Genomic DNA, 12,641 nt, shown 5'->3' with positions numbered 1-12,641 from the left:
GAAGGGCACGAGAAGGGAATAGAGAAGGGCATGCAGAAGGAGAGAAGCTGCGAGCAGAGTTGAGAGACACTTGTCAGAGCAGCAAGCAGAGCAGGCAAGTGTTGAGATTGGGAGTGAGTAGCAGGAAAAGGCAAGAGCGAGGGGCAAGCAGCTCAGGTAGGGAAAAGGAAGGGCATGCAGCTCAGGTAGGGAAGGGAGGGGACAGCAGCTAAGCTGTGTGTTATGGGAAGTAATGTCAGTGATCTGAATGGCAGTAACCTGCTGTTCTGCATGGGGCTGTTATGGAAGTTTACTGTTCAGACTTTCTTAGTGAGGTCTCCCTAGATTGTTTCTGTCCTTTTTCTACACTTGCTTTGTTTTTTTCCAGTCCTCTATAATGAACAGCCCTGTGGCAATGATGCGGAATCTGCACCTGAAGGACTGAGAGGAAGAACATCAGAAGGCAGCAGCTGCAGTGTGTGGTGTTACAGGGCAGCGCTGCGAGTGCCGCCCAACTTGGCACTCCATGTCTTACCTGGTTGTACTCAATCAATAAACGATCACAATTACGGACTCACAAAGAATAAGGCTGTCTTTTTCACCTTAGAAGAAAAAGGGGGCGATGGCAAGGAATGAGAGGCAGGTGAGGTCAGCTGTACAAAATCCCAACACAGATGGATAAGCTGCTTCATGAACAAGTCCAGCTTTTTCTGCGGCGGTGACCAGCATCTGTGCTGTTGTTTATCTGCAGTCAGGAATGTCATATCGCCTCTTTTTTCAACCCGCATTTACTCTTTCACAAAAGAGTATCAACTTTTGATACTCGTTCTGCAAACTGGGGAAGAGTAGCTTACAGAATGCCAACTGCTGCAGTGGACAGGTTGGAAGACAGCTGCTCCACCTGCCCATCTGCCACGGCAGCTCCTTGCTGGATGTGCCTGTGGGAACTGCTTAGCTCCTGCCAGCAATCCCCTCACAACGGGGAGGAGAGCAGCACTTGCACAGTTGGTTTTACGAGCACTAAACAAGCACAACTAAAACGCTCAAGGGAGACTGTCTTCAAGCACAGTCACAGAATGTCTGTTATACTGAAGACTAAAGGATATCACTTCCAATTGGCATCAGGGAGAAGACACAGAATAGCAGAATCACAGAATTGCCAGGGTTGGAAGGGACCTCAAGGATCATGAATCTCCAACCCCCCTGCTACATGCAGGGCCACCAACCTCCACATTTCACACTAGACCAGGCTGCCCAGGTTCCCATCCAATCTGGCCTTGAACACCTCCAGGGATGGATGGGGCATCCACAGTCTCTCTGGGCAGCTGTTCCAGCACCTGACCACTCTCTCTGTAAAGAACTTCCCCCTGACATCCACCCTAAATCTTCCCTCACTCAACTTCAAACCATTTCCCCTCGTCCTGCAGTTTTCTACCCTTTCCAAGAGTTGACTTCCCTCCTGCTTGTAGGCTCCCTTTAGGTACTGAAATGCTGCAATGAGGTCACCCCGCAGCCTTCTTTTCTCCAGGCTGAACAAGCCCAGCTCCCTCAGCCTGTCCTCATAAGGGAGGTGCTCCAGTCCCCTGATCATCTTTGTGGCCCTCCTCTGGACCCTCTCCAACAGCTCCCTGTCTTTCTTGTACTGAGGGCTCCAGATCTGGACACAGTACTGCAGATGGGGCCTCACAAGAGCGGAGTAGAGGGGGACAATCACCTCCCTGTCCCTGCTGGCCACCCCTCTTCTGATGGAGCCCAGGATCCCATTTGCTTTCCCACCTGCAAGGGCACGCTGCTGGCTCATGCTAAGCTTTTCATCTATCAGGATCCCCAGGTCCTTCTCCACGGGGCTGCTCTCAAGGACCGCTCCTTCCAGTCTGTATGGATGCCTGGGATTCCTCCGGCCCAAGTGCAAAACCTTGCACTGTGCTGTGTAGGACCTGATCAGGTTCACCCCGGTCCGCCTTTCCAACCTGTCGAGGTCCCTCCGAATGGCATCCCTTCCTTCAGCCGTGTCAACCGCACCGCTCAGCTTGGTGTCGTCAGCAAACTTGCTGAGGGTGCACCCGATTCCACCATCCATGTCATTGATAAAGACGCTAAAGAGCACCGGTCCCAAGACAGACCCCTGGGGGACGCCGCTCGTTACTGGCCTCACCTGGACATAGAGCCATTAATAACCACTCTTTGTCTGCGGCCTTACTACCAATTCCTTATCCATCCAGTGGTCCACCCATCAAATCCACATCCCTCCGGTTTGGAGATCAGGATGTGGTGGGGGACCGTGTCAAAGGCCGTGCTCAAGTCCGGGGAAATGACATCGGTCACCCTCCCCTTGTCCACCGATGCCGTCACTCCATCACAGAAGGCCACCAGATTGGTTAAGCATGACTTCCCCTGCTGAAGCCGTGCTGGCTGTCTCGGATCACACGCTCACTCCTCATGTGATCAAGCATGTCATCCAGGAGGATCTGTCCCATCATCTTCCCAGGCACAGAGGTGAGACTCACCGGCCTGTAGTTCCCGTGTCCTCCTTGCTCCCTTTCTTGCCAACGGCAGTGACATGACCCTTCCTCCAGGCATCCGGGACCTCACCTGACAGCCACGACTTCTCAAATATGATGGAGAGCGGCTCGGCAGCCAGCTTCTTCAGAGCCCTGAGATGCACGCCATCCTGCCCATAGACTTGTACACGTTCAGTCTCACATCTCACCATCTATCTGCTCCATAGACTTGCACACGTTCAATCTCATCAGGCAGTCTCTCTGCTCTGCCCTCACAGCAGGGGGTATTTACCACCCCGGTCCCCACCTGGAGGTTTATGGATGCAGGGCTCAGGGACGTGACAAACTCTGGAATCCTGGCTGCCAGTGAAGACCGAGGCACAGAACTCATTCTGTACCTCAGCCTTCTCTCCATCTGTTGCAGGCAGTTCTCCTTTTACATTTACAAAGGAGGCACACTTGCTTTGACCTGTCTCTTCTGGCCAATGCACGTGTAGAAAGTCTTCCTGTTGTTTTTCACGTCCCTCTCCAAGTTCAGTTCTGCGCCTTGTGTTTCCTGATCCCACGTCTGCAGGTCCAGACATCCCTGTATTCTTCCCAGGTGACACGGCCTGTTTGTTAGCCCTGTATTGATTGCTCCAGGTGACACGGCCTGTTTGTTAGCCCTGTATTGCTCCAGGTGACACGGCCTGTTAGCAGAGCTCGTTGCTCCTTGCTTTGCCCCCAGCTGCCCAGCAGGTCTGCGCCGAGCCGATGGGCTTCCTGCGTCCTCTGCTTTCTATTCAGAGGGACGGAGAGCTCTTGTGCTCTCAGAAGGGAAGGCAGCCTTGAAGAGCAGCCAGCTTTGCTCACCATCTTTGTTTTTACAGACAGATCCCGAGAGATCTGGGCCATCAGCCCGTGAAAGCTTAAAGCTCGCCGTCCCAAAGCTCAGGTCCTGCCCCACTCCTTGCCTTGCCCACATCCCTCGGATCACCAACCCCACAAGCCGTGCTCACTGCAGCCAGGCTGCCCCAACCTGAACGCCTTTCACTCATCATCTCCTCCGCACTGCTGAGCAGCAGATCCAGCCACGCTTCACCTCTGGTCGGTCTGCCCAACGCCCGGAGCACAAAGTGACCATGGCTGCATTCCAGGAGCCTCCTGGAGCTCCTGGAGCTGGCCGTCTGTCCTTCCAGCAGATCTCCGATGGCTGCAGTCCTATTTTTGTAAAGATAACTGGTATTTCTGGGAGGAAATGTCCTATTTTTGGGAGAAAATGTCATACTGAGGATTGTAATGTCATATTGTTTGGAGAAAACATGAGGTATTTCTAAGAAAACTGTGACTCCCTGGAGAAAGTATCACATTATGGGGAAGGGGGGGTATTGTAATGTTGTATTTTTTGGAGGAAACGTGAAGTATTTCTAAGGAAACTGATATTTCTGGGAGGAAATATCATAATTTTGGAAGAAAATTTCATATATCTCTGATAAAGCTGGCATTCTGGGAGAAAATATCATGGATTTTGGAGAATGCTTGTATTTCCGGGAGAAAATATCGCATTTTTGGAACAAATTGTCATATTTAGGATTGAAAAGTGATCTTTCCGGAAGAAAACATCGTGTATTTGGGAGAACACTGATATTTGTGGGTTATAACGTCGTTTTTCGGCACTAGTGACATGAGAGAAGAGGCTGAAGCCCAGCTCTCTACAAGCTCCCTTCAGGTAGTTCTAGAGAGCAGTAAGGTCTTCCTGAGCCTCCTCTTCTCCAACTGAACAACCCCAGCTCCTTCAGCCGCTCCTCGTGAGCTCTGTGCTCCAGACCCCTCGCCAGCCTTGGCGCCCTTCTTTGAACCCGCTCCAGGGCCTCGATGTCTTTCTGGCAGTGAGGGGCCCAAAAGTGGACACAGCACTCGAGGTGCAGCCTCACCAGAGCTGAGGACAGGGGGACAATCACTGCCCTGTTCCTGCTGGCCACACCGTTCCCGATGCAGGCCAGGATGCCATTGGCCTTCTTGGCCACCCGGGCACACTGCTGGCTCATTTCAGCCCAGCATCCATCAACACCCCCAGGTCCACTTCCTCTACGCATCTTCCAGCCGCTCCGCCCCCAGCCTGTAGCGTCGCCTGGGGTTGTTGCAGCCAAAGCGCAGGACCTGGCCTTTGGCCTTGTTGGAACTCATCCCATTGGCTTCAGCCCAGCTCTCCAGCCTGTCCAGATCCCTCTGTGGGGCCTCGCTACCCCCAGGCAGATCCACACTTCCAGCCAGCCTGGTGTCATCCGCAAACTTCCCGAGGGTGCACTCAGTGCCCTCAGCTCATCAAGAAAGATCTTGAGGAGGACAGGCCCCAGCACCGACCCCTGGGGAACAGCACTGTGACCCACAGATACCACTTTTCTCACAGATACGTGACATTTTCATCCGGGAACACTATTTTAGTCCCCTACACATGATCTCTTCCACCAAAAAACAAGGACATTTTCTCCCAGATAGACCACTTTTCTCCAACTATGTGACCGATTATCTGGGAAATACCCATTTTTTCCTAAAAATATGGCGTTTACTCCCAGAAATACCAGCTTTCTCACATACATGTGATCTTTTCCCCCCAAAACAAGACATTTTCTCCCAGAAATACCACTACGCTTAGAAATACCTCACGTTTCATCCCAAGAATACTACTTGACGCTCCTCAGGATCACACTTACTCCCAGAAAAATGGCAGTTTCTTCCAGATAGACCAGTTTTTCTCCCAAATACACGACATTTTCTCCAAGATAGACCACTTTTCTCCCAAAGACGGGACATATTCCCCCAGAAATACCAGCTTCGTCTTAAAAATACGGCCTTTTTTCCCAAAATACCAGCTTTCTCACAAACACCTGTCATTTTCCAACCAAGGATGCTACTATCTCCCAGAAACAGCAGTTTTCTGAGAAATACCTGACATTTTCTCTCAAAAGTACTACTTGACACTCCTCAAGAGGACATTTTCTCCCATATTTACCATATTTTCTCCCCAAAGGACCAGTCGTCACACCAAAAATGTCACAGTTGCTCTCGGATAGAAGACATTCTCTCCCACCATTTCCGAGTTCTCTCCCTCAAGTATGTCATTTTCTCCCAGAAATACCACATTTCAATGGTAAATTTCACCTTCTCTTCCAAAAAGAGGATATTTTCTCCCAGAAATACCCCTTCTCTTAGAACTACCACACGTTTTCTCCCAAAAATACTGGATGACAAAACCAAATGGGACACTTGCAACCAAGAAGAGGACTGGCACAACTGCAGAGCGGTGCCATCCTCATTGAAGAGGTGACGAGGAGTGTACAGGGAGGGGGGCTGGGGACAGTCGGGGGACATGTGGGGTCTGCTGTGGGTGTGACATGGGGTCGGTGGTGTCACCATTGTTGGTGCTTCCCTTCACTGGATGCCACTGGGAGTCGTTGAGTGTCACTGTCTTCGGGTGACACCGTGACACAGGGTGACCTCGATGTGGAACAGCCGTGACGCAGCGTCCCCATCCCTGGCTGTCACTGTTGTTACCGTCATCTGGTGTCACCATCACTTGTGTGCCACCATCTATCGGGTGACACCATTCCCTGTACTCTGACCACCGCATGGGGCCAGGCACAGGCAGCTCTGTGTTGTCACCATGCTGTCACTGAGCCTCTCACTGTTCTTTGTCACCCCTCCAGGCCCGCCTAGAGCTGGACCTGGTGACACTGGAGTCCTCTGGCGCTGTCACCATCGTCTGACATGAGGATGGGGACACGCACGGTGGTGAACTCTGTGCCACCACCAGAGGGGACTGTGTGACACCAGCGTGGCACAGCCGTGACGCGGTGTCATCGTCATCGGGTGTCGCGTTCGGCAGCCAGCATCGGGTGTCACCGTCATGCAGAGGGGACAAAGGGACCCCCTGGGGACGTTGAGCTGAAGCTGGGGACACTGTAACCAGCTGGAGGACTTCCTGGAGAAGTGGGGACACAGCATCGTGCTGTCACACCACCAAAGTTGGGGACACCTTCATGGCACCCTGGTGGTGTCACGTACTGGAGATGGGGACACCCCCACAGTGTCACCCCCACGGACCACTTTGTTCCCATGGGTCGGGGGTTGACACCCCTCACTTTTGCAATTAAGGTTTATTTTTCGATAATGGGGGTTAGGGGATGTCCCCCCCCATGTCCCCATGTAAACTAAGCATGCACGCTGCAGTTTTCAGCCTAGGCTTTTAAGAGCAAAGCCAGAAAATTCCACACCGCTCAGTACAAAGCTGTGCGATGATGAGAGTGACTCAAGCTATGCCCAAAGGATGAAAAGTAGCATCAAAACGGCTGAAGAGAGGTGGGACAATGAGGCAAGGTAGCACTGCAGAGAAGTCAGGAGAACACCTCTGCCTTCTGGGATCAGGAGCCTCTCTTCCCCCAACAGAGACGCCTGCAGGGTGAGGGGCACACGCTCACTTCTGCTCAGTGCTGCCCTGAGAAACTCAGACAGCTCGAGACAGCTGTTCTCTAACTCAGCGCGCCTGTGCTCAGGCCGTGCTACTCGCAGCTCTGTGCACGTGCTTTGCAGGCAGTGCGTTTATGGGCAGGGCCAAGGACTGGTGCGTCCATTGCTTCTATAACCTGCAGCATCCCCTGATGGAGATGTGGGAGTTCTGACCCAGCGCCGCGAGTGGAATAACGAGGAGGTGGTGCAGCAGCTCACTGAGTGCCACTGGACAAATCAGGCCGTGCGCTCTTTGTGAATACAAAGCTCCAATTGTTTATTGATGGACTGCAACCAGAGTGCCAAGTTGGGCTGCTGCCACGAAGCCGCTGCCTTCTGATGCTCCTCCACTCAGTCCTTCAGCTGCAGCTTCTCCATCATCTCCACAAGGCTGTTCATTGTGGAGGACTGGAAAGAAAGAAAGCGAGCGTCAAAGTAGGACACCGCTTCCCCCAGCATTCTACAATCCCCTTCACGTCTGACAGACAGAGAACAACAAGAGCCGTGTCTGTGCTCACCGAGGACTCACCTCTGCACGTGCAGCGGCAGCTCTCAGAGCAGCCTTCTTCATTTCTGCTCTCCTCTCTTTTTGTCGTTGTCGTCTTGCTATAGAGAAAGAGGAGAGAAATTCAGTTTGTCAACAGCAAAACCGCGGAAACATGGGTACATGAAAACAGGCTAGGAAGCCTCTCAAGGAAGGGTATTTCCAGTGGGACAAGCAGAAGGCCGTCATGGATTTCATGGGAAAAGAGAGGGTTACACTTTCTGGCACTTCCTTGCCATTGGACTCGGCAGCCTTCTACTCTTTTCCCCTCTCCGCAGAGAGAAGGAGAAAGCAAAGCAAATCCTAAGCAAACTCCATGCACCTGATAAGGGAAGCACCTCACCAGGGCAGCTGCAGCACCTTCCTACCTCTTCGCTTTGAGGTCCGGAACCGCTCAGTCGGCGCTGGGGCAGGCCCAGGGTGTGTTGCTGGAGCTGGCACACTGCCTCTGCTCTGATGTGGGCTCTGAGCCTTCTCCCCATCGCGCTCCACCTTCACTTGTTTCTTGGCAGGCCACAGCTCTGCTTTTTGCTCCTCTTCCTCCACTCCCTTGCGCTTTCTTGCAGCCATGGTCTTGGAGAGGGAGTGGTTGTCAACTGCAGGGGAAGGTCTTTCCCCTCTGCTGGGACCTGCTGTTCCAGGAAGCCCTCCTGGAGCCTGGAGAGGAGCTTTCGCGTACATCTTGCCGTTTGGCTCAGCACCTCTCCCTGTTCAAATCAAGCAAGGGGAAGCAGCAAGATTAAAAGAGAGTCACACACTGCCTTCGGTCTGCAAAATGGGCCACAATGCTAGGAACTCTCGAGTGTTCACAGCAATGGACCTTGGGATCTTGGCTGAACTGTGGGCCATTTCCAATTGGGACAGGAAAGGCAACTGTAATCCCCAGGGATTAAGATCTCAAGCAACACGCAACGACAGCAGTCCCAGGAAAGGACAGACAGAAAGCCTAACTAGAAAGACAGTGCACCAAACCCAGATGCTGCTGTGTGTCTGTACCTCTCTTGGGGGCTGTGCCACGCTCCATGCTCCTCCCCTGGCTTCCTGCAAGGCTGCGCTTCACTGCAAGCCTGCTTGCATCAGCTTCTGTCAGAAAGGAAACAAGAAAGACATGAAGAGCATCTCTTTGGAGGAGCATTTTAGCACAGCCAACCACAAACTTCTGCTCCTCAAGCGTAGTTTCTTCAATTGGCCTTTCTGCTGCTACAACGCTGTGCCATTTCTGCAGTCAGCACAGATCTGCAGTGCCCCTTCTTTTCTCCTCCATCCCACACAGCCCTTCATGCAGCCCTATTTAGAGGCAGGTACCCACACCACAGCTCACAAGAGCTTCTTACCTGGGGAGGCTTTCCGTTTCCCCCCAAGCCCAGCACCATTCCATGGACGCGCAGGCTCCGTCCCTACAACAACAGATTGTGTGTTGATTTCACAGACACCAGGAGCAGCACTGTCCTGTTAGCCCACGTCCACCACAAAAACCAAAAGACACTCTTCTACAGCCAGAACAGAAACTGATCTTTAAACTGCAGTGCGCTTGCACAAAGCACTACTGCTCTCATTCCCGCTCAGGTGGCAGCAGAGGAACCCCAGTCTGCCTGACAGCTCTGCATGCTGCAGAGCAAAGCTGCGTCAGCACACAAAACGCTATCAGCTGCAAAAGTCGAGGCACGGATTTTTTGTCCCTACAGGGAATGCACTCAGCTCTGAGCACCACCACTTACACACACACTTCTGTCTCACTGCTGCCATCTGTTGCTGTTGGCCTCTCTAATGCTTCCACCATGGTTACCGGACATCCCTGCAGTGCTGCACCGCTCAGAAGTAATACTTAAAATGCATTCTTCCATACTTCATGACAGAGGACTGCAGAGACTCACTTTTGCGTGGTGCTAAGGATGGTCCGTCCCCATCGCGTCCCTCTGTGCGCTGCAAGGCGCTGTTGGTTCTCTGGCAGCCTGCTGGGTGCTGCTCCCTAGCACAGGGAACCGCGCCGCGCTGCTTCTGAGGAGAGAAATAAAGGAAGGGCCATGGAAACGGGCACCCAACGTTTGCAAAGAGATGCAGCGTTCCAGATGGTGCCAGAGATGGGTATCAGAGTGCTGAGACGTTAGTTATCACTAACGGAAACATTTGGGAGCGCATTCACAACATCTGCACGCGCTGCAATTTCTGGGCATATCCAGCTTTCTCATCGTTCAGGTGGAGAAGACGGGCGCTCTCAGACATCACTTCGGGGGGTTAAACCAACACACCTGCAAACACCAGCATTATTCCGAGGGAAACAGTGACTTCAGGTGCCACAGTTCAACCCATGCAAAATTACCGTACACAGCCTTAGCTCTTCACCACTATTTCTTCCCCACCCTTTACTACTGCAGGCAGCTAGAACAAACTTCTCAGCAGAAACCCAGGGCAGCTGGCAAACCATAACCAGGCGCAGCTGGCAGGAGGGCAGTGCCCGCTCTCTGCTCCCACCCTGCCCCAGCAGGTTAAGGAGCCTGGCAATGCTGTCCTGTTGCTGCAAGTGCACAACCCAGCCGCTTACTGAGCTAACAAAGGACCAGCAGGGCTCCCCCTGCTCCACCCCTTCCGCTCCAAAACCAGAGAAAGGAGAAACCCAAGCGAAAGAAACCCAGCCATACCTTTCCACGTGCAAAGCAGCGATGGGAACTGCGTCCGTCTCCCTGCTGAGACATGCTGGGGAACGTCTCAGGGGAAGCTCAAGTTCCCGGGGTCCTCTCCACAGGGACTGCCCGCACTGTTGGAAAGAGCTGGCTTCACTCTCTCTTCAAGTGCCTCGATCCCCAAAATCTCCTTTTGGAAAGGAAAAAGGAACCCTAAGGAAAGAACCTGCAAGTGAAAAACAGTGAGGAAGAAGCATTTTCCCAGCATTCTTCTGCTGTGCAGTTTAGACTCTCGGGCAGGGCAATGTCTCGAAACCAGCTGGTTACAAGGACTGTCCCCAAAATACACCCAGCTCCTGTACAGCTGCCATGATTTCTGACAGCAAGCGTTCTCCATCTCCTCAATAGTTACGCGCCTTGAAGCACATGGCTGGTGTTGCTGTCCTGAAGAAAACTCCCTCTGTCTCACCGCCAGCCGGGACGAGGGCTGATGCAGCGTGCCCACCCCAGCCCAGCTTTCCTGCTGAGACACCTCCCGGCAACCACCCAGCACCAAACCCAGCTCACCTGCTCGGCCTGCTCAGCCTGAGCTGTGCCCAGCTCACGCACACGCCGCAGCGGTGCTTCCGACGGGCTCTCGCAGGGTGATCTCTCAAGGAAAGCTCACAGCTCAGTCTCTGCGTGCAGCACGCTCACCAGAGCACCAGCTCTGCTCACCGGCTGTGCCACAAACGCTCCCACCTCGGCGATGACTGTGACCTCAGCGAGTGCCCGCATCACTTCTGTGCTTCCATCATAAGCAAAGGGCGTGCTCACCTCCCAGATCCAAATTTTAGGAAACCAACACCACGGTCTCCCAACGGGTTTATTTAAGTAAAAGAACAGAGAAATTAAGATGACCCTCGTGCAGCCAGTTCTTGCTCAGGTGCTGCACGATCGGACCAAGGAGATGTTACCCCCAGGCTGCCTCCAGCTTGGAGGATTTGAGCTCCCAAGCAACCAGCAAGCATTTGGACGTGCCCTCCCCCTGCTTTTTACAAGGACAGACGAGTCCTTCTTGGGATGCCAGCTATTCTGCAAAGGCGGAATAGCTCTGTTCTTGGGCCGCAGCTCCATGGCCACGCGCTTCTCAAATACTGGGGCTGCATTACCTCCTGGGCATCCACACGTGCTCTGACTCTCCCGCAGGGTTTCTGGCTTCCTGCTGGGGAGCTTCTCATCTTCTGCAATATCATTCCTGCCTCCTCTGGTACCATCCTGGGAGATGCTGCAGAGCTCATGAGCCGGAACTACCTTCCTCCCATCAGCAGCTGCTCTTGCTTTAAAGAAGTGCCAGCACCTACGAATCAGCTTGGAGAAAGTAATTCTGGGGACCCAGAGACACTGCAAGTCTCAGTGCAGCTCCCACAAGAACGCTGCTGTTAAATCCATAGAATCATAGAATGGATCAGGTTGGAAAAGACCTGAAAGATCATCGAGTCCAACCGCAACCTGACCATACTCCCCTAACTCTAACAACCCACCACTCAATCATGTCCCTGAGCACCACATCCAGAGCTCTTTAAACACGTTCAGGGACAGCCAGGACACATCCCCAATTAGCCAGGACTGCTGAAGGATGATGGAGAGCGGCTTGGCAGCCACGTCTGCCAACCCCCTCAGCACCCCAAGGTTCAATCCATCCGGCCCCATGGCTTTCAAAGCAGGTTTTGTTTCTTTAATTATTGTCTCCCATTCTATCTTTTCTTTTAGAAAGGAATCTAAAAGATGAAAAGTAAGAAAGTACTAAACAAAATGAATCAAAAGAAATGAAAAAAGGAAAGAAAGGGGAAGAGATGAAAAGAGACGGAAAGAAAAGGGGAGAGGGAAAGAAAAGGGGAGAGGGAAAGAAAAGGGGAGAGGGAAAGAAAAGGGGAGAGGGAAAGAAAAGGGGAGAGGGAAAGAAAAGGGGAGAGGGAAAGAAAAGGGGAGAGGGAAAGAAAAGGGGAGAGGGAAAGAAAAGGGGAGAGGGAAAGAAAAGGGGAGAGGGAAAGAAAAGGGGAGAGGGAAAGAAAAGGGGAGAGGGAAAGAAAAGGGGAGAGGGAAAGAAAAGGGGAGAGGGAAAGAAAAGGGGAGAGGGAAAGAAAAGGGGAGAGGGAAAGAAAAGGGGAGAGGGAAAGAAAAGGGGAGAGGGAAAGAAAAGATGGAAAACAGAAAACAAAATGAAAAAAGGAAAAAAAGGAAAGGAAGGGAAGAAAAGAAGAAAAAGGAAAGGAGAAAAAACCATCCTTCCATCACCATTGCTACCACAAGCACTAAACCATATCCTGTAACTCCTAATCCAGATGCCTCTTGAACACTGCCAGGGACGGCGACTCCACCACCTCCCTGGGCAGCCATTCCAGTGCCTGGCTGCTCTCTGAGAGAACAAGTTCTTCCTTATGTCCAACCTAAACCTCCTCTGGTACAACTTATGGCCATTTGCTCGGGTCCTGTTTGTTGCCTGGGAGAAGAGGCCAAACCCCTCCTCAT

The 12,641-nt window shown here is 52.5% G+C and overlaps 2 protein-coding genes and 1 long non-coding RNA gene across 8 annotated transcripts in view; 1 reads left to right on the top strand and 2 right to left on the bottom strand.

Moving 5' to 3' along the window:
- The window catches only part of LOC149915229 (uncharacterized), a 241,332-nt gene that overhangs the window by 98,978 nt on the left and 129,713 nt on the right, over window positions 1-12,641 (top strand). The window contains exon 4 of one of the 4 annotated variants that reach the window (XR_016459333.1): window positions 368-560. The exons of the other annotated variants lie outside the window; for them this stretch is intronic. This is a non-coding gene — a long non-coding RNA (uncharacterized LOC149915229). Of the gene's footprint in view, window positions 1-367; window positions 561-12,641 lie in introns of those variants that run through there. 4 annotated transcript variants of the gene reach the window in all.
- LOC149915233 (uncharacterized) overlaps window positions 1-12,641 on the bottom strand; it is a 175,532-nt gene that overhangs the window by 63,611 nt on the left and 99,280 nt on the right. The window lies entirely within an intron of this gene.
- LOC149915237 (uncharacterized) lies at window positions 6,924-11,962 on the bottom strand. Of its 3 annotated transcripts, none has more exons than XM_090123040.1 (8): window positions 10,698-11,961; window positions 10,149-10,264; window positions 9,384-9,507; window positions 8,844-8,906; window positions 8,506-8,592; window positions 7,878-8,216; window positions 7,495-7,571; window positions 6,924-7,373 (listed from the first exon to the last, which is right to left on the bottom strand). In XM_090123040.1, exons 2-8 carry the CDS (start codon window positions 10,200-10,202, stop codon window positions 7,317-7,319), a joined length of 801 nt encoding a protein of 266 aa, XP_089979166.1. In that variant the 5' UTR covers window positions 10,203-10,264; window positions 10,698-11,961; the 3' UTR covers window positions 6,924-7,316. The 3 variants fall into 3 exon arrangements, with proteins under 3 accessions (XP_089979166.1, XP_089979164.1, XP_089979165.1); XM_090123038.1 differs by having other exon boundaries at window positions 6,925-7,373; window positions 10,149-10,356; window positions 10,698-11,962; XM_090123039.1 differs by having other exon boundaries at window positions 6,925-7,373; window positions 10,149-10,343; window positions 10,698-11,962.

Source organism: Phasianus colchicus, chromosome 22, assembly GCF_987193195.1.
Source record: "Phasianus colchicus chromosome 22, bPhaCol1.hap1.1, whole genome shotgun sequence".
Lineage (NCBI taxonomy): Eukaryota > Metazoa > Chordata > Aves > Galliformes > Phasianidae > Phasianus > Phasianus colchicus.
Note: the sequence above shows the minus strand (reverse complement) of the source record. Positions and strands in the feature narration are given on the sequence as shown.

What these genes read in the sequence shown, in the direction of transcription:
- LOC149915237 (XM_090123038.1), bottom strand. Translation starts at nt 10,202, where the DNA reads ATGTCTCAGCAGGGAGACGGACGCAGTTCCCATCGCTGCTTTGCACGT. An exon ending in TGGCACAGCCCCCAAGAGAG is followed by an intron (nt 8,217 to 8,505) that starts GTACAGACACAC and finishes TGATTTGAACAG; the next exon opens with GGAGAGGTGCTGAGCCAAAC. An exon ending in CCGGACCTCAAAGCGAAGAG is followed by an intron (nt 7,572 to 7,877) that starts GTAGGAAGGTGC and finishes CTTTCTCTATAG; the next exon opens with CAAGACGACAACGACAAAAA.